Source organism: Schistocerca americana, chromosome 1, assembly GCF_021461395.2.
Source record: "Schistocerca americana isolate TAMUIC-IGC-003095 chromosome 1, iqSchAmer2.1, whole genome shotgun sequence".
Lineage (NCBI taxonomy): Eukaryota > Metazoa > Arthropoda > Insecta > Orthoptera > Acrididae > Schistocerca > Schistocerca americana.
The window spans coordinates 784727419-784752035 of NC_060119.1; the positions used below are offsets into that span (position 1 = coordinate 784727419).

Sequence of the window (24617 nt, forward strand, 5' to 3'; positions counted from 1 at the left end):
TAGCATCCCCTCACACTGGGTAGCTGCAGCTGACATAAGGGCTGCGACTATACAATCCGCACTCAGCGATCAGCAACCACATTTGTTGGTGAGGTATTTATGTTGGTGTCTCCCGTGCGCTCTGCGGCGTTGTGGATGGCAGTGACATCACATTTCCTGTTTCCACTCGCTGACAGCTGTCCTAATGACTTCAGACTTTCGCATATTCACCTTTCACAGGCTTTTTTCTGTTGGTTTGGCACATGAATACTTACTGTTTCGTTGTACCTAGGCCTGCTAACGACACTCTACTTTGTCATTAGTATGACGGAATCTCTCGGTTTCCATGATGTTATTATGATTCGCTTGCGGACTTGACCACTCAGTCATTCCCCCTTGCAGCAATAGTTTCCGCATCTGCCACAACTCGTTCAGCATTTCCCCATAGCTGGCAGTCTACCAGTCATTCACACAGGCGGATCGGTTTCCAGGAGCTCCCAAAGTAGAACTTGGATGAATTTTAGTGTCCGCTGTGGATACTATCCTGGGAAATAGCACATTTAATGCCGACACGGCCAACATATTGTACAAGAAGGGGAATGGGATGGATTGTCAGTGGTAGAAGAGATGCCGGTTTTAAATGAAAATAGAAACTTAAACGAAACTTATACGATATTCTGCGATTATGGTATACAGAATGGGTTAGACCTGGAGTACGGCGCGAAGGCTAATTGCCTGTCTAGGGCTTGGGGTGTAAATACCGAGGAATGGGGAAGAGGAGAATGGCAGCTCACGTCTATGGGCTGCTGGTCGCTCCTAGTGAGCAGTGCCAGGGCAGACGGCGCTGAGCCATTCACTCTGCCTGAAGTCTGGAAACCAAGAGAGAGAAACTAATCTGATCTGTACCCCAGCAGCCGCATTTATGACGGGCCTGCCATGCTCCCTATCGGCTAAACAGTTGCGTGGAATCGCCGGTCTATTCAGCAGCGACGCTGGGAAAGTGGCCTGATGTCTTACGCAGTATCTTTAGCTACAGTGATCTGCCTCTGGCCTGAAAGGGCAGTCAGGCACGTAGGCGCCGATGAAGTTCTACTGGGAGAATATCTGAAAGATGTGACTTATACCCTGAAATACCTTTTTTAATAAATACCTAAATATCCTCAGACTGGATGCACAACACGCACGATCCGTCTTAGGAAGTCACCCAGCCATCCATCAATGTGGCTCAAAACAAAGAAGCTGCCGTTGATGTACCTGTACCATATTTAACGTGTTGCAATGTGGCAAGTCTGACCCCTGTCTTTTGATATGCTCGATGGCAAAAGTGGCAGCACTAGAGTAAGTGGTCTAGCCATAGCAATGCCTTTCAGATGCTAATTAAAGTCCTCATGGCACGTGGAACAGCATGTGATAAGATGATATGAAACATATGGGCGAAGTCCTGTGGGAAAGCGGAGCAGTTTACTCTAGGAGTCTTCAAGTGACACTTTGTTAAATAATGAAATAACTATAGCCGACATTTAGATCACGAGAGAAATAAATGTGTTGATATTTAAAAATACTTTATATCGTTTATTTTCTTGTCACAGATGCACAAATTTTTACGGCGTGACTAAAAAAACTAAGTGCGGACTTTCTATTATTTTAAAATAAGCAGAAAAGTATTGTACATAACTGTTGAATTTATCTATGTAGTTCCGTAAGCAACCTGTCCAGTCTTTACACGAACGACACATCAGAACACTGTGGTATGCAACTGTTGTCTTGAGTAGGTAGCTCATTCAGAGATGGGAGAAAGGGGAAAAGGGTAAAGAGAGGGAAGGGGAGAAAGAAGAGGGGCGAAGGATTTGGAGAGGGAGCATGATGAAGCATGGGTATAATGGATTTTCGTTCAGAAAATGGTACACTAACTTCCGTAGAAGAGAAATGTTTAAGTGAAAATTATAGAAAATAAACATTATATAAAATAAAATTAACGTTAAAATATTAAGAGCGCAGAAGAATATAAGTAAAAAAAAACTATGAAAGCTATGAATAACAAAATTTTGAAAGTGAATTAAGTGAAACAAGTAAAATTAAAAGGACGCGGTTTCTATTGTTTATTGCATTCGCTTGTGCTTGATGGCGTGGTATGACACGCAGGTTGTACAAAGTGTGCGGAAGTCAGTCTGTACGCCGGCTTGCTGCTAGGGAGGTTTGTGGGCAGATGCCCAGCCATCGTCTCTCCTCGGTGAGTGGGGCTGTTGCTCACGCAGAAGCTGTGTCGAGGTAGACGACTGGAAGGGGTCTTCGAAATTTCTAAAATATGTGCTTTTGATAAAATCGTTCTGGTCATTCAATGTATTACCAGGCTCATGTAAGCAGTAAGTAGAAATCTCAGTTCCTTACAACATTATCAGGAGGTGTCCCTTAGGTTCACTGTGTAGCGCTTCCAAATGTGCATCAATGTTTCCGACAGAGTGCTTCGATGGTAGAAGACATTCACCAAACGCAGCGCTCTCTGAAATGTATTTTAAACGTCTTGTCTGTCTAATCTAAGTAAGCTTTAGGGTAGTTTCCACACTTCAGCTTATGCACACCTTCTGGCATGACTTTCGACGCCTTTGATCCAAGCGGTGCTTCAGTCTAAGACAATGTCATTAATTTTAACACTATGCAGAAACTGGTTCTACGAAAGTCTAGTAATTACATCTGACACAAATCCTTCATAGTTCATTGACATGTAGATGATTATCTTGTCTTCCTGTTCACCTATTAACGTGTGGCCATTGATATTAAATTGTCGTCGTCTCTGAAAATTCCATTGTGTTCATGACATACGTTCTACTATCTCTCCTTGCCTTCTCTTCCAATCTCCTTCACGCGACTTTTTTTCTCCCTTCACCTTCTTAACATCTTTTTCCCTTCTCCCCTTCCACAACCAGTTACCTCTCTAAGCTATAGACCACAGCTGCATACAACAGATGACAGGTAATATGCAACTACACAGGTAAATTTAACGGTTATGTACAATACTTTTCTACTTGTCGTTAAATAATAGAAAGAACATATATAATTTTTACTTTGTTTTTACATCTTAAGGTGATCAGATGTCTTAGATCCTAGTTATATCATAAAAATTTGCAGCTGTGATAAAAAATTAGACGACATGTTTTTTTAAGAAATAAGAACAAAGCGTTTTTTGTTTCTTCAGCTTGTCAATGAAAAGTCCCGAGTCCGTTATGTATGTGACGGTGGCTGAAGTGAGGAGGTCAAATGTTTCGACAATTTGTACATCAGTGAACCAGAAGCACTTACGATCAGTCTTAAAGGTACACCATCTTTGCTACTTGTCGCCAACCTACTCAACTATGGTGGTAGGGCTTCTGTGTTGCGCAACTTACTCTGCACGTATACTTCTTGGAGCATCTGAAAAAAAGGGCAGAAGGACACAGCCTCAGCCAAGAGTCAAAGTATTCGCCCCATAGTCAGGATGGAGATCAGGTAACCAGCACATCTGACACATTTCGCTACAAAGACGACAAAGTTATTCATCGTAATATTGTCCGGCTGTGTAGAATCGTCAACCCAGCTGGACATGTTGGATGTTTATATTCTGTCACTCACTCAGAGAAAACTGTAGAATTTACAGATGTGTCACTACTCATCCAATCAGAGAGCGGCGTTGCAAGGAATTTTTCTGTCGATGTAGTAGGAAAAGCCGTTGTTTAAACCACGGGCGGGAAACCGGCGGCCCTTGAGTCGTAGGCGGCCCGCGTTAAGTTTCAATCCGGCCAGCGTAAGCGTCCAGACGAATCCATTGAGGCATAATTTGCTGGCGCAGCGTTTTGGGAAAGGGGTCCCATTCATATCGGTGCGTCACCGACAAATGTTAACCTCACAGATCTTATAGTTTGACTTTATGGCCTAAGAGCGCTGCTTTCATGTTACGAGGCGGCCCGCGAGCTCAAGTACATGTATCAAGTGCGCTGGATACCAAAGGTTGCCCCTGCCTGGTTTAAACTGTGAATGACATTACAAGCGAAATTTGATTACGACAGGATCCTTACTACAAAATGTAATAATTTGTACTCAGTTCCTAATGTGGTACACTAATGTTGCTTCTAACAACGTGGGATAATCTTGTTGTTGTATTTATGATTGAAGAGTTGTTCACTTGAATGAGTCCTGCGATTATAATATCAAAGTCAGTCATTTCTCATACCAAAATAAGAATAGATACGATTATTAAAAACAAAAATTCCACCCAAGTGGTCCCTTCATGACCTTCACAGAGCATCTCTGTAATTAGCTGGTCTTCGTTGTGTTCTCCTCGTCCCTCTTTTTACTCTAATTCCAGCGATTGTGTTCGAAAGCTTCCTGTTTGTCGTCTGCACCAGCACGATTTAGTGCCTCATTTTCGATGAGTTTCTGATTCACACAGTTTCTTTTGCCTCGATACCACTTTTGCCTCACTGCACTCACAGCACCTATTTGACAGCGTGAGTATAACGGAACAAGTAGTAAATCATTTGTCACTGGTAATCTTAACCTGCCTTCCAGACAAAAAGTGTCACAAACTCAAAATATTCCACACGTCGTGTCATGGATACAGGCAGTTCGTTGTTGCGTCTGTCTGCATCTTGATCTTTCCTACACTTATAATTTTTACAGGCTGTCTTTTCTCTTCTATAATATGCTAAAATTGTCAGTTCTGCACGTTATTTAATGCCCGTATGATATCTTGTCTCATTTTGTCCTTCATACATATGATCTCGGACTGCATTAGCCTATACAAATTCGTTTGTTCACATATTTTGGCACTTAGTGAATGGAAGCGAATATTACCGGTACTTTTCTCCAGGCATTAATATATAATAACTTGAAAGCACAAACTTTTTCGGTATGTGTTAGCTATCCTTAAAACCTTTATGGAATTTTAATACGTTGATCATGACTTCAAAAAAATGTATTCCTTACAAAAACGATATAGTGGTTCAGATAAGCAAAATATTTTTGCTGTTTGTCGAACTTTTCTCAAGTGTTCTGTTGATATATATCCTATCAGTTACACGACAGACACAGACAGTGTTCAGATAGGTTATCATTTAACTTTCGTAGGTCAACAGAAGACCACATATGGCTTAGGTGTGATAAAGCAAAATTTTTCTTGAGCAATTATGATCTTAGCTTACGTATCAGCACTCCCTGCCACTGGTATTTCGTGGTCGTCTACATGGAAAATAACATTTACCACTACAAGAGTATCATGTTCGAGGAAACTGTAGTCCAACAATGAATAAGACATATATTAAAGTACGGGGTGGTTATAATTAAGCTTTCGCTACTTGAGACGCCCCCATGAAAAAAGAGGGATCGTAGTACAATGAATCGTTATCGAAAGCAACGAATAATCCATTGAAAGAAACACGTTTTAATTTCCACATGAAAAAGGAACATTTGTTAATTGAGCTCAGTGTTTACGTTCCACGTTACAGAAGATGCTCAATGTGACAACCATCTGCATCCACAACAGCCTCGAATCGCACTAGAGACTGCTCTACTGCTGACCGAAACAACGGTGGACCATAGAACGGTCAGCTGTTGTCACACAGCTTGTGCACTGCTTGGTGGTTGCACATTGCGTCCGGCACTCTCTACCATGGCAACAGAAACTTCTTTAAAAAACTGTGACTCATTTAGCCTTCGGCCTCTCCCAGGAGAAATTCCCAAATAGCCAAATAATTCAAACCTACGAATCATGCTCTTCAAACCCGGTGCAGAAAGAGAACCTCACTGTGAAACTTCCTGGGAAATTAAAACTGTGTGCCGGACCGAGACTCGAACTCGGGATCTTTGCCTTTCGCAGGCAAGTGCTCTACCAACTGAGCTACCCAAGCACGACTCACGCCCCGTCCTCACAACTTTACTTCCGCCAGTACCTCGTTTCCTACCTTCCAAACTTTACAGAAGCTCTCCTGCGTACCATTTCTCTAATTCGTCGATACTTGCATTACTGCTGTCGTGTTGATGAAACAACTTCATGAGTAAAGCCCTGCCGAATTTATCCAGACCGATGTTGACTCTCTGCAATTGCTGTGCACACTGAAGCTTGTGTTTCAACCCTGCGTCACCGTACGAGTACCAGCCTAGCGGCAAGTCATGACGCCGACGCTACTAACAACGCAAACCGTGCAGCGCACAGTTTGAACATAATTTCTACAAAATCGATTACCCATACAGTAAATAGTTTTCCGTCTACGCGGGCTCAGGTAGCGAAAGTATAATTATAAGCTCCTTTGGATGTGAAAAGAAGTTGGCTTTCTTAGGAATGGTTAACTAGGCCATCTTGGTCATGTATTTTTCGGTTTAGGTTCTCATAACAGACAGCAAGTCAGAGGTTATAGGAATCGTATCTTGTAAAACATGACACTCACGTAAATTTGACTCGTATTCGTAAGCTAAACACGATGAGGTGTGGATGAGACGACGTCGTGTGCCTGCAGGTGGTGTGGATCGGCCGTGGCTGGCTGTGGGCAGCGCGCTGCTCTTCCTGCTGACGCGCTGGATGGCGTAGCCGTGACGTCACGCACGGCCGCCTGGTCGCGGAACGCAGCAGTCGGCGATGCAACATAGTTCTACCTGTACATTACATGTTCACCTAGTTTAAGTATCTTCTCTTCCATACGTTTAATTCATATATGTGACTGTTGTACTTTAATTAAATAGTTTCCTTTTGTAATTTCTATGAAATAAATACGGTACATACAAGAATATCGATTTTCTTTTCTTTTAATGGGTGTGTATGGTGTAATGACGTTCAGTAGGACGTGAATCCGCAGCTGTCTTTCAGATTCTGCATTCTGAGTGGCGTGTTTGCGACAGTACGTTTCTGCTACCTCAGAAAGCTCCTACTTGCGCTACAGGTGAAATGATGATGATGAGGTCCCATATTCCGAGAAGCGTTGGGAACGATGCAGGAGACCCGCACAGCCGACTAGGCAAGGTCCCAGCGAAGGTGCCTTCCTCCGACCGTAATGGCGATGAATGATGATGATGAAGACGACATAACAACACCCAGTCATTCCGAGGCAGGGAAAATCCCTGACCCCGCCGGGAATCGAACCCGCGACCCCGTGCGCGGGAAGCGAGAACGCTACCGCGAGACCACGAGCTGCGGACACAGGTGAAATACAACCTCTAAATCTACAGCTACACTGCCAGAAAAAAGATTAGTACACTTATAAGACGACGTCGATTTTGATCCGACGACCGCATATGCCACCTGGGGGATAGTTGGTTGGTTGGTTGGGGAAGGAGACCAGACAGCGTGGTCATCGGTCTCATCGGATTAGGGAAGGATGGGGAAGGAAGTCGGCCGTGCCCTTTCAGAGGAACCATCCCGGCATTTACCTGGAGTGATTTAGGGAAATCACGGAAAACCTAAATCCGGATGGCCAGACGCGGGATGGAACCGTCGTCCTCCCGAATGCGAGTCCAGTGCCTAACCACTGCGCCACCTCGCCCGGTGGGGGTGGGGGGGGGGGAGAGGGGGGGATAGTAGCTGCGATGATATTAGTTTCAACATCGTTCGCCAACACACACCGTAGTGGCATAGTTATCAGAGCACCATTGTGTCTACCCTTTAATAGGGAATGTTTGCAGCCAGAAGGGTCAGTATGGTAATTCCTGGCACCTCACAGACACATTCAGTCACGAAAAGCAATAACTAACAGGGGAACCTCCCCATTGCACCCCCCTCAGATTTAGTTATAACTTGGCACAGTGGATAGGCCTTGACAAACTGAACACAGATCAATTGAGAAAACAGGAAGAAGTTGTGTGGAACTGTGAAAAAATAAGCAAAATATACAAACTGAGTAGTCCATGGGCTACATAGGCAACATCAAGGAAAATGTGAGGTCAGAAGTGCCGTGGTCCCGTGGTAGCGTTAGCAGCTGCAGAAGGAGAGGTCCTTGGTTCTAGTCTTCCTACGAGTGAAAATTTTACTTTCTTTATTTTTGCATAGTTATTATCTGTCTGCTCGTTCATTGACGTCTCTGTTCACTGCAATAAGTTTAGTGTCTGGGTTTTGCGACCGCATCGCAAAACCGTGCGATTAGTAGACGAAAGGACGTGCCTCTTCAATCGGAACCGAAAACATTTTATTGCAAGGTCATAGGTCAACCGATTCCTCCACAGGAAAACACATCTGATATATTCTATACGACACTGGTGACGGCATGTGCGTCACATGACAGGAATATGTTGTCGACCCACCTAACTTGTACACTTGGTGAATGGGTAAAAAGATTCTTCTACCTTGCCCGATTTAGGTTTTCTTGTGGATGTGATAATCACTCCCAAAAAAGTGATGAAAACATAAGAGTTTGTCACATAAATTGAAAATAAAAATTTAAAGTTTTCACTCGATGGAATATTTGAACCAAGGACCTTCCGTTCCGCAGCTGCGCACGTTACCACGAGACCACTGCGCTCCTGCGGTCTTTGTGTCCTTCATGTTTGCCTATCTACCCATGAACTAATCAGCTTGTATATTTTGCTTATTTTTTCACAGTTCCACATAACTTCTTCTTGTTTTCTCAATTGATCTGTGTTCAGTTTTTCAAGGCATATCCACTGTGCCAACTTATAACTAAATCTGAGGGGGGTGCGATGGGGAGGTTCCCTCGTAAGCAATGTCATTCTGAATCGCAGGCAATACCCAACCGACAAACACTGGACCATCAGCACACGGGCATTTCTGCTAGAGACGATGCTTGTTTGGGGGCTCAGTGTGGGGCAGACGTGCGAAGCAAGCAGGTAACCGTGTCACAGAGACTCACTCGTGCTTCCTACAGCCAACTGAGCGAATCTGAAAGGGGGTCAAACTGTGGCCTGCCGAGTGGCAGGAGCGACCCTTCGCAGAACTGTCATGCAAATTGGATGTGCTGCGCCAGCTGGCCATTGGGGCCGAGCGGTTCTAGTCGCTTCGTCCTGGAACCGCGCTGCTGCTACGGTCGCAGGTACAAGTCCTGCCTCGGGCATGGATGTGTGTGATGGGCTTGTGTTAGTTAGGTTTAAGTAGTTCTAAGTCTAGGGGACTGATGACCTCAGATGTTAAGTCCCATAGTGCTCAGCCATTTGAACCATTTGTGCTGCGTCAGTTGTGCGGCGGTGCTTGTATCAGAGGTCACGTGAACATTCTCACACCCTTAGACTATGTTTTGGACGTCCACGCAGTACAGACGCCCTCCGGGATCGTCGCATTGCAAGGGCAACAATGGCTGATCATACAGCTACCACAGCAAAGATAACAGAGCCTGTGAGCTCAGTCGTGTGATCGCGAACTGTTGCGAACCGCTTGTTAGCAGTTGGACTACGGACGTCCACACCTCTAGCCTGTCTTCCATTCGCGCCACAGCATCAACGTGTACGGCTCGACTGTGCAGTCAGATGATCACTTGGAAGACGGAAGGGCGTGCTTTGGTCTTCAGCAGCGAAAGCAGATTCTGCCTGCATGCAAGTGGTGGTCATTTGCGTGTATGACGTAGACCTGGTGGCCGCTGTCTCGTAGAGTACGTTCGTCCGACACACACTGGTCTCATCCCAGTCCTTATGACCTGGGTTGCAATAAACAACAACTCTCCTTCACCTTTGGTGTTTCTGGAGAGGCCACTAACCAGCTCTCGGTATGTGCAGAATGTTGTTAGACACGTTCTTTTGCCGTTCTTGCAACAGGAAGGTGGTGTGTTGTTCTAACAGGATAATGCTCACCCACACACTGCCCGTGAAACTCAACGTGCTCTACAAGACGTGCAGCAACTTCCCTGGCCAGCACGATCTCCTGACGTGCCTCCACCCGAGCACGCTTCGGATATGAATGAGAAGTGACTCGAGCGACCCGTCAGCAAACAACTATTATAGAAGTGTGTGAACATGTCTAGCAGGTGTGGCATTACATACAGTGTTCGCCATATGAAGGAGCAACTGGATGCCAGAGTCAGCACCACCCATGTAGGCTACGCCACGTACTAATGTGGGTGTTTCAGCATGGGTCAACACCTGGTACCTCAGAACCGCTGTGAGTGTGTGGGTTTGCCGGCCGCGGTGGTCTAGCGGTTCTAGGCGCTCAGTCCGGAACCGCGCGGCTGCTACGGTCGCAGGTTCGAATCCTGCCTCGGGCATGGATGTGTGTGATGTCCTTCGGTTAGTTAGATTTAACTAGTTCTAAGTTCTAGGGGACTAATGACCTGAGAAGTTGAGTCCCATAGTGCTCAGAGCCATTTGAACCATTTTGAACCAGTGTGTGGGTTTTATTTTGTCAAGTTGCACAATGGAGTGATACAACAAGTACCCTTTGGCTCCTGCAAGAAACTATTTCCACCTCACACTACTACAGAAGTCAGACAGATGCTCATAATGTATCAACAAGAACTGCTTGAAAAACATTCAGCAACAGAGACAGGCCTCCCAGCGGGCTGGCTGCCTCTTTCGAAATGCCCGTCACGTTGTGTACCCCAGCCTCGACTTTTTCAACCTCGGTGCACCTTACGATTTCTTATTAGATTTGCATATCGCTTACATGAATTCATGCAAAATTGACTCTACCTTAACGAGTTTGGGTTCGAATGAAGCGTCTTGATGTGCAGAATACGATTGTGAGGACAGAATAAGTAAGAAGGAGACCACACCACCTTACACCGCTTGTGCCACTGATGTGTCAATGCAATAATTTCATGCACTCAATATGCACTATTGCAACAATAAATCTCGAGTGAATTGGAAACCTCTAAAAGCATGTATTAATTTATTTCTTGCTGTGTATATTCTGCAAGCGACATCATGGTTAGTCTTCATGTGAGCTCGAATCGAATTGTACGTGCATGGTCTTTTCACGAGATGTACAGGGGATGAGTATAATGTCCTCAATTTTCCTACCTTCAGTTAAGTTGGTTGTTGTTGTTGTTGTGGTCTTCAGTCCTGAGTCTGGTTTGATGCAGCTCTCCATGCTACTCTATCCTGTGCAAGCTTCTTCATCTCCCAGTACCTACTGCAGCCTACATCCTTCTGAATCTGCATAGTGTATTCATCTCTTGGTCTCCCTCTACGATTTTTACCCTCCACGCTGCCCTCCAATGCTAAATTTGTGATCCCTTGATGCCTCAAAACATGTCCTACCAACCGATCCCTTCTTCTAGTCAAGTTGTGCCACAAACTTCTCTTCTCCCCAGTCCTATTCAGTACCTTCTCATTAGTTACGTGATCTACCCACCTTATCTTCAGCATTCTTCTGTAGCACCACATTTCGAAAGCTTCTATTCTCTTCTTGTCCAAACTGGTTATCGTCCATGTTTCACTTCCATACATGGCTACACTCCATACAATTACTTTCAGAAATGACTTCCTGGCACTTAAATCTATACTCGATGTTAACAAATTTCTCTTCTTCAGAAACGCTTTCCTTGCCATTGCCAGTCTACATTTTATATCCTCTCTACTTTGACCATCATCAGTTATTTTGCTCCCCAAATAGCAAAACTCCTTTACTACTTTAAGTGTCTCATTTCCTAATCTAATTCCCTCGGCATCACCCGACTTAATTCGACTACATTCCATTATCCTCGTTTTGCTTTTGTTGATGTTCATCTTATATCCTCCTTTCAAGACTCTGTCCATTCCATTCAACTGCTCTTCCAAGTCCTTTGCTGTCTCTGACAGAATTACAATGTCATCGGCGAACCTCAAAGTTTTTATTTCTTCTCCATGGATTTTAATACCTACCCCGAATTTTTGTTTTGTTTCCTTTACTGCTTGCTCAATATACAGATTGAACAACATCGGGGAGAGGCTACAACCCTGTCTTACTCCCTTCCCAGGCACTGCTTCCCTTTCTTGTCCCTCGACTCTTATAACTGCCATCTGGTTTCTGTACAAATTGTAAATAGCCTTTCGCTCCCTGTATTTTACCCCTGCCACTTTTAGAATTTGAAAGAGAGTATTCCAGTCAACATTGTCAAAAGCTTTCTCTAAGTCTACAAATGCTAGAAACGTAGGTTTGCCTTTCCTTAATCTTTCTTCTAAGATAAGTCGTAAGGTCAGTATTGCCTCACGTGTTCCAGTGTTTCTACGGAATCCAAACTGATCTTCCCCGAGGTTGGCTTCTACTAGTTTTTCCATTGGTCTGTAAAGAATTCGTGTTAGTTTTTGCAGCTGTGACTTATTAAACTGATAGTTCGGTAATTTTCACATCTGTCAACACCTGCTTTCTTTGGGATTGGAATTATTATATTCTTCTTGAAGTCTGATGATATTTCGCCTGTCTCATACATCTTGCTCACCAGATGGTAGAGTTTTGTCAGGACTGGCTCTCCCAAGGCCGTCTGTAGTTCCAATGGAATGTTGTCTACTCCAGGGGTCTTGTTTCGACTCAGGTCTTTCAGTGCTCTGTCAAACTCTTCACGCAGTATCGTATCTCCCATTTCATCTTCATCTACATCCTCTTCCATTTCCATAATATCGTCCTCAAGACCCTCTATATGCTCCTTCCACCTTTCTGTTTTCCATTATTTGCTTAGAACTTGGTTTCCACCTGAGCTCTTGATATTCATACAAGTCGTTCTCTTATCTCCAAAGGTCTCTTTAACTATCCTGTAGGCATTATCTATCTTACCCCCAGTGAGATAAGCCACTACATCCTTACATTTGTCCTCTAGCCATCCCTGCTTAGCCATTTTGCACTTCCTGTCGATCTCATTTTTGAGACGTTTGTATTCCTTTTTGCCTGCTTCATTTACTGCATTTTTATATTTTCTCCTTTCATCCATTAAATTCAATATTTCTTCTGTTACCCAAGGATTTCTACTAGCCCTCGTCTTTTTACCTACTTGATCCTCTGCTGCCTTCGCTACTTCATCCCTCAAAGCTACCCATTCTTCTTCTACTGTATTTCTTTCCCCCATTCCTGTCAATTGTTCCCTTATGCTCTCCCTGAAACTCTGTACAATCTCTGGTTCTTTCAGTTTATCCAGGTCCCATCTTCTTAAATTCCCCCTTTTTGTAGTTTCTTCAGTTTTAATCTACAGGTCATAACCAATAGATTGTGGTCAGAGTCCACATCTGCCCCTGGAAATGTCTTACAATTTAAAACCTGGTTCCTAAATCTCTGTCTTACCATTATATAATCTATCTGATACCTTTTAGTATCTCCAGGGTTCTTCCATGTATACAACCTTCTTTCATGATTCTTAAACCAAGTGTTAGCTATGATTATGTTGTGCTCTGTGCAAAATTCTACCAAGCGGCTTCCTCTTTCATTTCTTAGCCCCAATCCATATTCACCTACTATGTTTCCTTCTCTCCCTTTTCCTACACTCGAATTCCAGTCACCCATGACTATTAAATTCTCGTCTCCCTTCACTATCTGAATAATTTCTTTTATTTCATCATACATTTCTTCAATTTCTTCGTTATCTGCAGAGCTAGTTGGCATATAAACTTGTACTACTGTAGTAGGTGTGGGCTTCGTATCTATCTTGGCCACAATAATGCATTCACTATGCTGTTTGTAGTAGCTTACCCGCGTACCTATTTTCCTATTCATTATTAAACCTACTCCTGCTTTACCCCTATTTGATTTTGTGTTTATAACCCTGTAGTCACCTGACCAGAAGTCTTGTTCCTCCTGCCACCGAACTTCACTAATTCCCACTATATCTAACTTTAACCTATCCATTTCCCTTTTTAAATTTTCTAACCTACCTGCCCAATTAAGGGATCTGACATTCCATGCTCCGATCCGTAGAACGCCAGTTTTCTTTCTCCTGATAACGACATCCTCTTGAGCAGTCCCCGCTCGGAGATCCGAATGGGGGACTATTTTACCTCCGGAATATTTTACCCAAGAGGACGCCATCATCATTTAATCATACAGTAAAGCTGCATGCCCTCGGGAAAAATTACGGCTGTAGTTTCCCCTTGCTTTCAGCCGTTCGCAGTACCAGCACAGCAAGGCCGTTTTGGTTATTGTTACAAGGCCAGATCAGTCAATCAACCAAACTGCTGCCCCTGCAACTACTGAAAAGGCTGCTGCCCCTCTTCAGGAACCACGCGTTTGTCTGGCCTCTCAACAGATACCCCTCCGTTGTGGTTGCACCTACGGTACGGCTATCTGTATCGCTGAGGCACACAAGCCTCCCCACCAACGGCAAGGTCCATGGGTCATGGTTCATGGTGGGGGGGGGGGGGGGGGAGGTTAAGTTGGTTATGTCCACCAAATCGACAGTGGTTCTGTAAAAAGGCTAGTTGAAAACTGCTATTAACTTGATGGGTGACAAATCCTCAGAGACAAATATTAAACTACGAAAAGCGATCGCTACCTTGAAAAGTGCAACATTTTAGTTCATTCTTCTGAAATTTACTCTAAGAGTATGAAGCCAAATGTCGTTTGTTGAACTGAAATTACTTGAAATCAAGATGGAGGCAAACTGCATAGTTCTTACACAGCCCAGTGACCACCATGTTTTTAAAACTCCGAGACTGAATAATTATTAAAAGTAAGAATTAAGAAACTGTAAACTGTTTGAAGCAAATTTACCATTCATAACCAAAGAGCAACCACAACCATTGCTACATGTAAAATAATAGCTTCATTATCCAGTGAACACTTCACAAAATTCTACGAGCGTCAAAAAATGTTGTATTTGAAATCGCATGTTAGACACAGAACATTGACTATTCAACGACAAAGAAATCAGGAACAAGAAATGTCTTAAGGTAAATGAGGGTTAGAAAGCTGCTGTGCCGTCGAAAACTGTGACGTCAAATAAATTCAAACCAGTTCTTTACATCTCTGACCATGTAGATTAACAGGGCTCACCAGGATGCCCGCAGTAGACATTGTTCACACTGCAGCTCTGGCTCAGATACTTCTATCACTATTATCACCGAAAAATCTTGCATTCCGCGACCCATAATTTTCAGAGACGACTTGCCTATGTCTGCTCAAAAGTCGTATCACATTCTGTCTGATTCGACGCACTTTTAGATGGTTTTGCACATTCACTTCTTCAGACATGAACACAACATCCACGTCCCCACTGAATGACCGAGCGAGGTGGCGCAGTGGTTAGACACTGGACTCGCATTCGGGAGGACGACGGTTCAATCCCGCGTCCGGCCATCCCGATTTAGGTTTTCCGTGATTTCCCTAAATCACTCCAGGCAAATGCCGGGATGGTTCTCCTGAAAGGGCACGGCCGACTTCTTTCTCCGTCCTTCCCTAATCCGATGAGACCGATGACCACGCTGTCTGGTCTCCTTCCCCAAACAACCAACCAACCAACCCACTGAGTGATATTCTCTCTGCGACATTTTCATCCAAAAAAGTAGGAAAGGAAAACCCTTTGTGAATCGTCGGCTTGTCTGATTAAATGTTCGAGAATTGAATTTTGAAAAACACGTTCACTAGGAATATTACAGTCATTTCCAATTATATGTATATTCTTTCGTATCCTTTTACAGTAACTAATTAATACACCTTCATTTATGTGGTTTTAAGGATTCATAACATTACCCCTATGTTATTATCGATACTTCGTTAGTCAAATTTTTGTCAAGAGTTTAAGATTTTTGTAGGTTTTATATGTTAATTAAAGAGGCGGTATGTAGGCTCATTCTTCCAGGAACGAACTCTCTCGGAATTTGAGAAGAAAATCACTGCGTGAAGCAGAACACACCTCTTGCAGCCAGTGGTGGATTTACCAGCAGGCTCAGTAGGCTGGAGCCTAGGGCGGAAAATTTTAGGGGCGGAAAGTTTGGTCCCAAATTTTTTTTCACGTCTTACGGAATTTAAAAAGAGACATATCTATATACCTAAATGTTATTAGGTCCACACAAACAATTCAGCATGTAATATGTTACACCTCTTAAATAAATTTTCTTCAATCTGCCTAGTCGCGTGCGATTGCGTCGCGGGAACGAGTGAATACGGTTCGCTAAGTGAGTCTGGCTGAACTGACTGCACTAGCGCGGGGGGGGGGGGGGGGGGGGGGGGGGGGGGGGGTTGTGGCGTTGTAGGCATACACCGCGTGCTGGCATTGAGTTCGAGAGAGAGGTAGAGCGACGATACAAACGGCGAAGTTCCGTCCCGTCAAAAAACAAAAGATGAGCCGTCTCGGTTGATTGCGTTCTGTAATTTCTAATACTATTTGCGACGATAACTTGACGATTCGCGAGGTGGTTGCTCGAACCGGCCTTGCCCCCACATTAAAGCTGTCAAGGGGAGAGGAATGATAAGGGGAAGCTTGCAATGGTGCTAGGACCATTACCCATAACGATGTGTGCAATACCACTTCCGGTCTAATGGTAGCATAACGTTGGCAACGCTCGGAGACAATCGAATATCATTCAACAAGTGCCGATTTTCTCTGCTTGTGCCAGGACAAGCGCAATCAAGTTATCGTGGCCAAATAATACATATGAATATTTCTCTGGCACATTTTTCTGGTTGTGTGCTGTAATTTTTCAAAGCGTTTCGTGGATTGTATAAATAATTTCATATGGTAACAACACCGGTGCAAACTTATAGTAGGTACGTATTCACAATGTGTTACAATAAATCATCCGTGACGTATCAGTAAGACCGTCTGCGAAGAGTTTATTCTCATGATGGATCATAAAGACTTAAAACAGGTTGGAGACGAGACAAGAAGGGGGAAACATTTTTCCTTAATCACCTGTTCAACACCAGATATAACACATGTACACGAACTTAATGTCGTCATTTGATACGTTTCGGAAACAGGTGAAACGTGTGAAAGATTTCTCAAGGGTTTGCCCTCAGTGGGACATAAAGCTGAAGAAATGTCTCTTGCCGTTATTTCGGAACTCGAAACACTGGACATAAATACTGAATACTGTCGTGGGCAATCATATGATAATGCCGCGAAACGTGTCTGATGTGTACAATGGCTTACAGGCTAAAATTCAAAAGCCAAGCACTTTTTTTTTCGTTCCTTGCTCTGCCCACTCCTTAAATTCACTGGCAAACTACGGGTACTGAATCTTACACAGAAGTTTGTCGCTTCTTCTTATTGGTTCAAGAAATCTTCGTCTATTTTTTAAACTTTCGGAAATAACTGAAGTCAAAAAAGTGAGAACGCTAAAGAGAGTAAATTTGACACGTTGTTTGAGCTAGAGAGGACACATGTAGAAGTGTGAGAAGTTCTTGGCACGAAGTCCTTACAGCTTTGGAATCAATCAAGGATGATTTACCGAAAAGCCCCTACCTCGAAACGAAACGAAGAGAGTACTTTTGAGTTTAGAAAAACTGGAAACGGCGGTAATGGTAATTGTGTGGAATGTTTTTTTGGGAAGAATAAACAAAGGGAATGTTCAAATTCAGATTTTCACCGTAGATTTGATCACGGTTGTCGATCTTTACGAATCTCTTTGCAAGTTTTTCGTAGAAATAACGAAAAAATTCTAAGTATTTCGATGGAAAAGCGATGGAATTAAGGGTATCGAAGCAGTATACGAAAGACATGGGAAAAACACAACCGAAAAGGAAAGAAATCTATAATGAAACACCCGATGAAAAAATGAGAATGGCTGTGAGTGATACTTTCTGGCTTAACACATTTCTCGTCCTCATTGACAGACTCGGTTCAGAATTAAAATGGAAAATGACAGGAGGTCTACAACAGGTTCATTGAAACGTTTTCATTTCCGACCAAAATGAGTGAAGTGTCATCACAACCGCTGCGGAAAAAGCCTTTTTCTTGCAAAAAAAAATATCCTAATGATTTAGAGACCGACTTAGTTCTAGAATTCGCACATTTTCAATTCCACCCTTCTTCTGGAAGATTTTCGTTAAAACCAGATTCTGGACCTTTGAGAAGACTCTCTTCGTTCCAGCGAAAATAGAATTTGCAAAATGTTTATCCAAACTTGGATATTGCAGTTCGCATGGCTCTGAGTACGCCAGCGGCTAATTGTTCGGGTGAGAGAAGCTTTTTTTCCTGAAAACGGGTAAAAATGTAAATGTCGTGTGACTAGAGCCTCCCGTCGCAACTTGCGATGGGTATGAAATGATGATGATTAGGACAACCCAACACCCAGTCCCTGAGAAAATCTCCGATCCAGCCGGGAATCGAACCTGGGGTGTCATCATCAGCCGGATTGTTACGAGGTAATTGAATATACTGTGTTTAAACTGTAAGTAAGCGCAATAAAAATTATTTAACTACGATTACCGAATGCACATTATTGGGTAAGTAGTATTAAGCATAGCTTACCCCACCTTATTCGTAGTAAATGACTGAGCGTTTATTAGCTCAGAAATATACCCAGAAACTATTTTTGTGCAATTTTAACTAAATCATTGTGTTGTAAAAATGATCTAGGAACTGACAAACCGATCCCCTAGTTCACAGGCATACTAATAAGGTGGTGTAATTGGGACTATAGCGCACAAATAATGAAGCTAAAATTTCATTGACAAAAAGTTGTAATTAATATAATTGTGAAATTGGGTATCGATATGTAGAGGTCGATAGGGGTGGCAAAATTTGAATGGCCTATGAGGGGTAAATATGTAAATCCGTCACTGACTGTGGCGTCTACCACTGGAGTTACTTGAGCATCTCTGCGACGCCTTCGCTCTGCTTACCAGGTTGGATTAATAGAAGAGATAGACATGATCCAGCGAAAAGCAGCGCGATTCGTCATGGGGACATTTAGTCAGCGCGAGAGCGTTACGGAGATGCTGAACAAGCTCCAGTGGCGGACACTTCAAGAAAGGCGTTACGCAATACGGAGAGGTTTATTATCGAAATTACGAGAGAGCACATTCCGGGAAGAGATGGGCAACATATTACTACCGCCCACATATATCTCGCGTAATGATCACAACGAAAAGATCCGAGAAATTAGAGCAAATACGGAGACTTACAAGCAGTCGTTCTTCCCACGCACAATTCGTGAATGGAACAGGGAAGGGGGGATCAGATAGTGGTACAATAAGTACCCTCCGCCACACACCGTAAGGTGGCTCGCGGAGTATAGATGTAGATGTAGATACGAAAGTTTTGTAAGTTGCCTCCTACATGGGTGGATTGCAATTCCTCAAGGTTCTCCCAATACAACTCAGTCGGGAACCTGCCTTATGTGAGATTAGCTTTATGCTGTCGTTCCACTTTAAACCACAACGTACGACAACACCCTAATATTTAACGGATGTGTCTGTTCCAGTGATTGTTCTGTAGTCGTGTAGCCATGCAGTCGGGAGTATCACTCAGTGTTAGTACGTGTTGCAAGGTCGACTTTTTTTTTTTATTACACTACTCTGCACTTTAGAACTTTTTGTCAGATGATTGTCGAAATTAGGTGTTCTCGGATAAATCTTTTATGTTGTTTCTAGAAATAACTTCCGTTGTTGTCTATCACATTAGGTTTTTACACAAAATAAGAGTAATATTTTTATGATTTTAACTTCTGAACCCACAAATATATTTAAACACCATTTGATTGCAATCAAAACACATTTAAAAATAAAATACATTAAAAAATACTCTGCAGGGCTCCCCTAATTTATTTCGTGACTGTCTCGTGGACCACTAATTTTTAAATTTTCTCTCCTTCGACTTCCTTACAGATCCTGGCATGTGATGACTGTCCCTCCTCAACATCCGACAGTAGTTGGCCGTCATAGCTCCTCTTCATCTCCTTGGTATCTTGGTGAAAGCGTTCACCCTTTTTCTCTCTATAATGCCCAACATTTTCTGGAAAGTGGTCGATATTTGAGTGTATAAAGGTCCAGTTTTCAATTTGTGTGACAAAAGGAAATTTCTTGGTGAGGTACTTGAAGCAGAGTTGACTGAGCGGTAAAGCGTTTACAAATTGCTTCATGAAGCCCGATTATGTGTAGTGGTAGAAGCAATATTTTTTGTTCTACAAGCACTTCGTGCAGATATTCTTAGTTCCAGGCACAAAATTTCTCCGCTCTGGCCAAACTCCCACACTCCAATGTCTTTGCCTTGTCCGACTGTCCCATTCCCATAGAAGGCAAGCATTTTTATGAACTCATGTTGTTGTCTAATAGCATTCCAATAACCTTGAAGTTACCACAGATAAGCCATTTGTGTTCCTCATACTGGATAACTGTTAAGAGTATTTTCATGTTCTCATACGTCTCTTTCATTTGAAGTGAACGGGGCGCGGGAATGAACCCATACACGTTCCCGTTATGCAGTAATACGTCGTTGGTGAGTCTAGAAAATGTCTCCACTGAATAGGTTCATGTTCAATGTCACAGAAATGCATGAACTCGTTTTCGTTATTGCACTAAGCCAAAGATTCGTTCTGTGAGACGAAAGGATTCTTACTTCTTAACCAGGATCCAAGTAGTTCCTCAGATTCAAATCTCGTACGAGATCATTAATTTTATTCTGAAAGAACAATTGTAGAGTAAAGCCGCATTCAGGCTGCTAGACATCGCTATAGTCTTCGATAATTGCATCAAATTCATTTTCATCGTCGTCTTATGACACGTCCTCTAAAACGGCTGGAGGAAGAGGAGCAAACAGATGGCTGAATCAATACGTGGAAACACAATTTGTTTCTTATTTTTCAAATTATACCCCTGAACATGAACTAAACAGACAACAGTCTTTAAGGTGTTTTTTAGGATCCTCCACACCATCGCAAATGGCCTGCATGTTTTCTTTCCTTTTGTCCACAATCATAACTCTCCAACACTATAGCGGCAAACTGTCTTTGGCGCCCATACATTGTCCTGGTCACCAAGTTTCATTTTAAAATAAGCATGGTAAACTTTTTCACAGAGTCTGCTACTTCTGCTTAAGCATTGTATAATTTCTACAAATATAACAGACAAGATTTGGGTTGTTCATACGCTTGCGTGTAGACATTGTCGTAACTACGAACATTAGGTGAACTGTTTTATTAATTCTATTTTAAATATGCAGGATAATCACAATATAGCACTGATAATGCAAGCCTATGCGATAAACAACACTTTCAAAGTCACACAATAACAACTAGTATCAAAAGGTGTAACAGGATAAAGGTATACAGGACCGTATTAAGAAATTTCCATCCAAGAATACGCATAAACAACAGGCACAGTAACATATCGTTGAAGTCAAACTACGGCAAAGCTCTACGTGACAGGAAAAAACTCAAACCGATGTGGAATGAGCATAAACGTTTGAGGTTGTATCACATATTAATTTTCAGTCATCTGATACCATGCAGAGTAGTGTGATTGTTGTTTAAAATTGCTATGAAATCGGTTTAATTTTATTTGTATTCGACGTCACATAGTCTTCATAATCTTGCCAGTCATGTTCGCTATGTTTCTATTCTCTAAATTTTGTTCTGCGTTTTTATCTTTACACTGAGAGACCTGGTGCCTACGACTCCCAGGACTTTACAGTTTCGTACTGGAACAATAGTTATCTTAATGATCTCACAAATTCTGTGGAGTATGTTAGCAGTTCATGTGTCAAGTGCGAGTGTAGTTGGTATAATGCCAACCTCAGCATTCCGCAGCGTGTGATACAGCACTATGCTGCTCGTTTCACCTATTAAAATCTGAGCCTAACTCATCTCTAATGTTTACCCCATTGTTATAGTACAGTATATATACCTGATTGTTATTATTACCGGACTCCATTCCGCGACGAACATTCGAGGACAAAAAGAGTTCACTTTCAGTTTACTGGATTCAGTACAATCAGATGCATGTTTGTAGCCAAATCAACTACGCTGACTACCGGTTCTGGCCACGCCAATTATGATAGGTTTTTAGGTAACTGATTTCTTGAATCAAGATTAGTATGCTGCTGCCTACTAAACCGAAATGCATTGTCGTCCATGCAATCCAATGCACGCCCGGCTGACTGCGTGTCCTGAACTACACTGAAGAGCAGCCGGGCGCGGTGACCGAGTGGTTCTTGGCGCTTCAGTCCGGAACCGCGCGACTGCTACGGTCGCAGCTTCGAATCCTGCCTCGGGCATGGATGAGTGTGATGCCCTTAGGTTAGTTAGGTTTAAGTAGTTCTAAGTTCTAGGGGAATGATGACCTCAGATGTTAAGTCCCACAGTGCTCAAAGCCATTTTTTACGCTGGGGGGCCAAAGAAAGGTACACCTGCCTAATTTCGTGTGGGGCCCCCGCGAGAACGCAGAAGTGACGCAACACGACCTGGCGTGGACTCGAATAATATCTGAAGTAGTACTGGAGGGAACTGACACCATGAATACGGCAGGGCTGTCCATAAATCCGTAAGAGTCGGAGGGGGTTCTGTTCTGAACACCACGTTGCAAGGCTTCCCAGATATGCCTAATAACGTTCATGTCTGGGGATTTTGGTGGCCAGCGGAAGTGTTTACAGTCAGAAGAGTGTTGCTAGAGCCACTCTGTAGCAATTTTGAACGTGTAGGGTGTCGCATTATCCTGCTGAAATTGCCGAAATCCGTATGGAATGGATGCAGGTCATCGGACATGCTTACGTACAAGTCATCTGTCAGAGTCGTATCTAGACGTATCAGGGTTCCCCTGTCACTCCAACTGCACACTCCCCACACCATTACAGAGCCTCCACCAGCTTGAACAATCCTCTGCTGACATTCAGGTTTCATGGATTCATGAGGTTGTCTCCATACCCGTACACGTCTATCCGCTCGATACAATTTAAATGAGACTCGTCCGACCAGACAACATGCTTCCAGTCATCAACAGTTCAATGTCGGTGTTGACGGGCCTAGGCGAGGTTTCAAGTTTCGTGTCGTGCAGTCATCAAGGATACACGAATGGGCCTTTAGCTCCGAAAGCCCATATCGATTATGTTTCTTTGAATGGTTCGCCCGCTGGCACTTGTTGACGGCTCAGCATTGAAATCTACAGAAATTTGCGGAAGGGTTGCACTTCTGTCATGTTGAACGATTCTCTTCAGTCACGTTGGCCCCGCTCTTTCCGGATCTTTTTCCGACCGCAGCGATGTTGGAGATTCGATGCTTTACCTGATTCCTGATATTCACGGTACACTCGTGAAATGATCGTAAGGGAAAACCCCACTTCATCGCTACCTCGGAGATGCTGTATCACATCGCTCGTGCGCGGACCATAACACCACAAACTCACTTAAATCTTGATAACCTGCCACTATAGCATAAGTAACCGATCTAACAACTGTACCAGACACTATATAGGCTATATAGGCGTTGTCGATCGCAGCGCCGCATTCTGTATTTGAATAAGCATGCCTATACCAGTTTCTTTGGCGCTTCAGTTCATGTATTTAATTTTGGACAGATCTTTTCCGAAATATTCCATCTGATCAGCAACTCACACCACACAGTAAGATATTTACCCATTGCGGCTTTAAGTTGGTGTAACTGAGTTTCCGTAAGTTCCTCTGAAGTGTTTTGTTTGGATGCCACTTTTCTATACTAAGCTGTTGCAGAGCTCCTTAAACTCAGAATCTCATTTTTCATCATCCAAATATTCATTCTGGATATCCAGTTTGTGAACTCCTTAGAAAATATTTAACTTTGTACTTCAAACTGTTCTTTTATTTTGATCTCTTGTTCGGCAACCAAAATATCCATCCCAGTGGATGTCTCCTGAACTACATCCATTAAGGAAGACTGTGCTGAACATATCTCTCCTACTTCATCCGTCAGTTTCGTAAATGCGTCAGGTAAGCCTTTCTGAGCAGTTTTTAATTCCAAAATTTCGAATTTGAAGGCGTCCTGTTTTGACAACAACTCCGTCAGCATAGATGAAATTTCGCTGATATGATTTAAGCTGGTGCACATAATAGTAACCGTTACTTCCAATTCTCTAAACAATTACGCTAATGGATCTACAAGTTGACTTGTCTAGGCTACAGTTTCGTAACCGTCAGCACGGTTTCATTCGGCTGATCGACAGTTTTTCCCCATCGGCGTGCAAATCGACATCACTGTATTTAACTGATTCCATAATTGATTGATTCGCTATTTTTACCATACTACGACATAACTAATAGTAATACTTCCCCCAAAATTTTCACATTTTCACTACAACACTAGCAATGAACTATCGTTGCAGATTTTGTAAGTCAAAGTCCAAGGATTCAACAACAAAACGGCAGAAAATAAAAAATGATCTTGCCTACATTAGTAGCCCAACGCACTAAGTCAGCCATCTTGTTCACAGTGTGTGTGACAATTTCGTAATTGAATACAGGAATGAAACTAGACGTAATTCTAAGTGTTGAACTTTGGATCAGCCTAGCAGAGCTGCGTAGTGACACGAAAAATATAATCCAGTAATAAACAACACTCTTATTATTGTTCATTTCCGACGAAACATCATTCGTTGTATCGATACGTTTGGTAGAAGAACAGAAAATATATGATGAGGCTAGAAAGCAGTAGGCACCAATGGGTAGACTTCTGCTCTTTTAGCCGTTGCTTGACGGCTGGCGCTCTTGTATGGCATTCAATATACCTTTAAAGACTTTGAATTTCACTTTCTTGAACACGCTGGAGAATCCTATCGTACTAGAGCAGAATTAAATACGTCTACGTCTGAGCTACAATACAGCGAAAGATGAGCGAAATCGGTTACAGGTTGGATGTATCCATTCTCT

The 24617-nt window shown here is 43.0% G+C and overlaps 1 protein-coding gene across 1 annotated transcript in view; it reads left to right on the forward strand.

Moving 5' to 3' along the window:
- Positions 1–6706, forward strand: part of LOC124545562 (tenascin-like) — a 164720-nt gene extending 158014 nt beyond the window's left edge. The window contains exon 9 of the mRNA XM_047124512.1: positions 6465–6706. Coding sequence (XP_046980468.1) covers positions 6465–6535 — 71 coding nt within the window. The 3' untranslated portion in view covers positions 6536–6706. The remainder of the gene's footprint in view (positions 1–6464) is intronic.
- The last annotated feature ends 17911 nt before the right edge of the window (positions 6707–24617 follow it).